Consider the following 1839-nt stretch of genomic DNA (forward strand, 5'->3'; position numbering starts at 1 on the left):
CAAAATTTAGACCCACCCCTGTGATTATATCATCATATATCCAAGACTGACAATAATACAAACCATCCTTTGAAAAACTTTTAAACTTTTTAAAAGGATATTGAGGTATTGTTAAGATATGTTTTTGCACAGAGACCCAGGGACACATAAATCCAGCCTAGACCAATCACTTCTTCCTATAAGATCCTGATGGGAAAGGAATGGACTGAAAAATAAAAAGAAGTTAAGGAGTGTTTTCTACTGTGCAGCACTGATTCCCGACACAAACTCTCAGTCCCACTAGAACTAGAACTGCTGGGGTAGGACCTGTCCACGGCATCTTTTTAGCCTACTCTGGCGATTCTGATTTGCATCCTTCATAGAAAGCTAATGCTCATGCTTAGAGCATGAAATTCTATTGAGGAATTTCAGCTCAGTGACTGACACCATCAGATTTAAACTTGAATGACTCTGATAGCTGTATGGAGAGAATTGGAGGCAGGGAGAACAAGGGGCTGCAGGTGTCCTTAAGTAGGGAGAGACAGGCAAGTCACCTGGGAAGATGTTAAATGCATACATCCCTGGGTTCTGTCTGCCCTTGGTGATTCTGCCTTCAGGCGTCTGGAGTGTGGAACTAGAACGTCGGTGCTTTTGAAAAGCTTCACCAGTGATTCAGAGGCTTAACTGTGATTGAGATCTACGACTCTAGAACATGCTTTACAGATCACAGGAGGAATAAGCAGTCATATGCTCTGTTATGTGAAAGCCTGTATCTCACAGCAATAAAGGACACTCAGGATGATTATGTGTGAGTGCAAGGGAGGCCGGGCTCGGTGTGCAAGTGTGTGTGGCCGTGGAGGCCTCTTCCCATAGTGCTGCTATTTGGTTGTGCATCCTGTCTGCTGAGACTGTAACCTCAATACACACCACATATTTTCCAGATCATCCTGTTCTCTATCTCAGAGGAGCCTCTTGTGTCCACTCCCTGGTTTGCAGGGTAAATTGAAATTGCTAAAAGTTGCATTGAGAGTAGAAGGGATGGATTTGAATGCCTGTTGTGGCATCTGGAGTTGTGCTTTCTTTGTTACCTAGCTTATCTTCTCTTAAGAGTCTCACAGCTTTTCCAAGCCCTGTCTAAATTATTTATTTCTAGGTAATGTGATCAAGCTGGAGGAACAGAAGTCAGACCTGGAGAGGCAGCTAAAGACTCTGACCAAGCAGATGAAGGTGAGATGTGGGCAGGAGCCTTCACCACCATCTTCCTGTATATTACCCCCTCCGAGGTCTGAATCACTCTCTCTATCCTGCTTTCTCTTGGAACATTTCCATGGCATGGTGGGCCCTGGAACTGTAAATTCTTGTTGTCAGGAAGTAAAATCAAAGCAGTCATTTGGTGTCAGGATGGAGAACTCTCATAACCTGAAGGTGTAATTCCCACCAGTGCCTTTTCCTAGCAGTGAGCCACTGTGAAAGCAGGGCGTCACCCAGCACTGCTGGCATTCTTTCTTGGTGACCAACATGGAGACTCTGGGGTCCCTGCCCAGGCACCAGCCCTGGCAGGTGTCTGACACAGGGGTGGGCTCTGGTATTTTCAGGAGGATACCGAGGAATGGAGGCGGTTCCAGGCGGATCTGCAGACCGCGGTGGTGGTGGCCAATGACATCAAGTGTGAGGCCCAGCAGGAGCTGCGCACCGTGAAGAGGAAACTGCTGGAGGAGGAGGAGAAGAACGCCCGGTTGCAGAAGGAGCTGGGGGATGTGCAGGGCCACGGCAGGGTGGTCACCAGCAGAGCCACCCCTCCGTGAGTCTGGTGGGCACCAGGGCTGTGCTTGCTTCTCACTTAATCACTATGTGTGGGGC

At 48.0% G+C, this 1839-nt stretch overlaps 1 protein-coding gene across 1 annotated transcript in view; it reads left to right on the plus strand.

Annotated features, from left to right (window-relative positions):
* The window catches only part of SPECC1 (sperm antigen with calponin homology and coiled-coil domains 1), a 185258-nt gene that overhangs the window by 170561 nt on the left and 12858 nt on the right, over positions 1–1839 (plus strand). The window contains exons 6-7 of the mRNA XM_011961481.1: positions 1133–1206; positions 1575–1780. Of these exons, the coding sequence (XP_011816871.1) occupies positions 1133–1206; positions 1575–1780 (280 nt within the window). The remainder of the gene's footprint in view (positions 1–1132; positions 1207–1574; positions 1781–1839) is intronic.

This window comes from Colobus angolensis, unplaced genomic scaffold (genome assembly GCF_000951035.1).
Source record: "Colobus angolensis palliatus isolate OR3802 unplaced genomic scaffold, Cang.pa_1.0 Scaffold555, whole genome shotgun sequence".
Classification (NCBI taxonomy): domain Eukaryota; kingdom Metazoa; phylum Chordata; class Mammalia; order Primates; family Cercopithecidae; genus Colobus; species Colobus angolensis.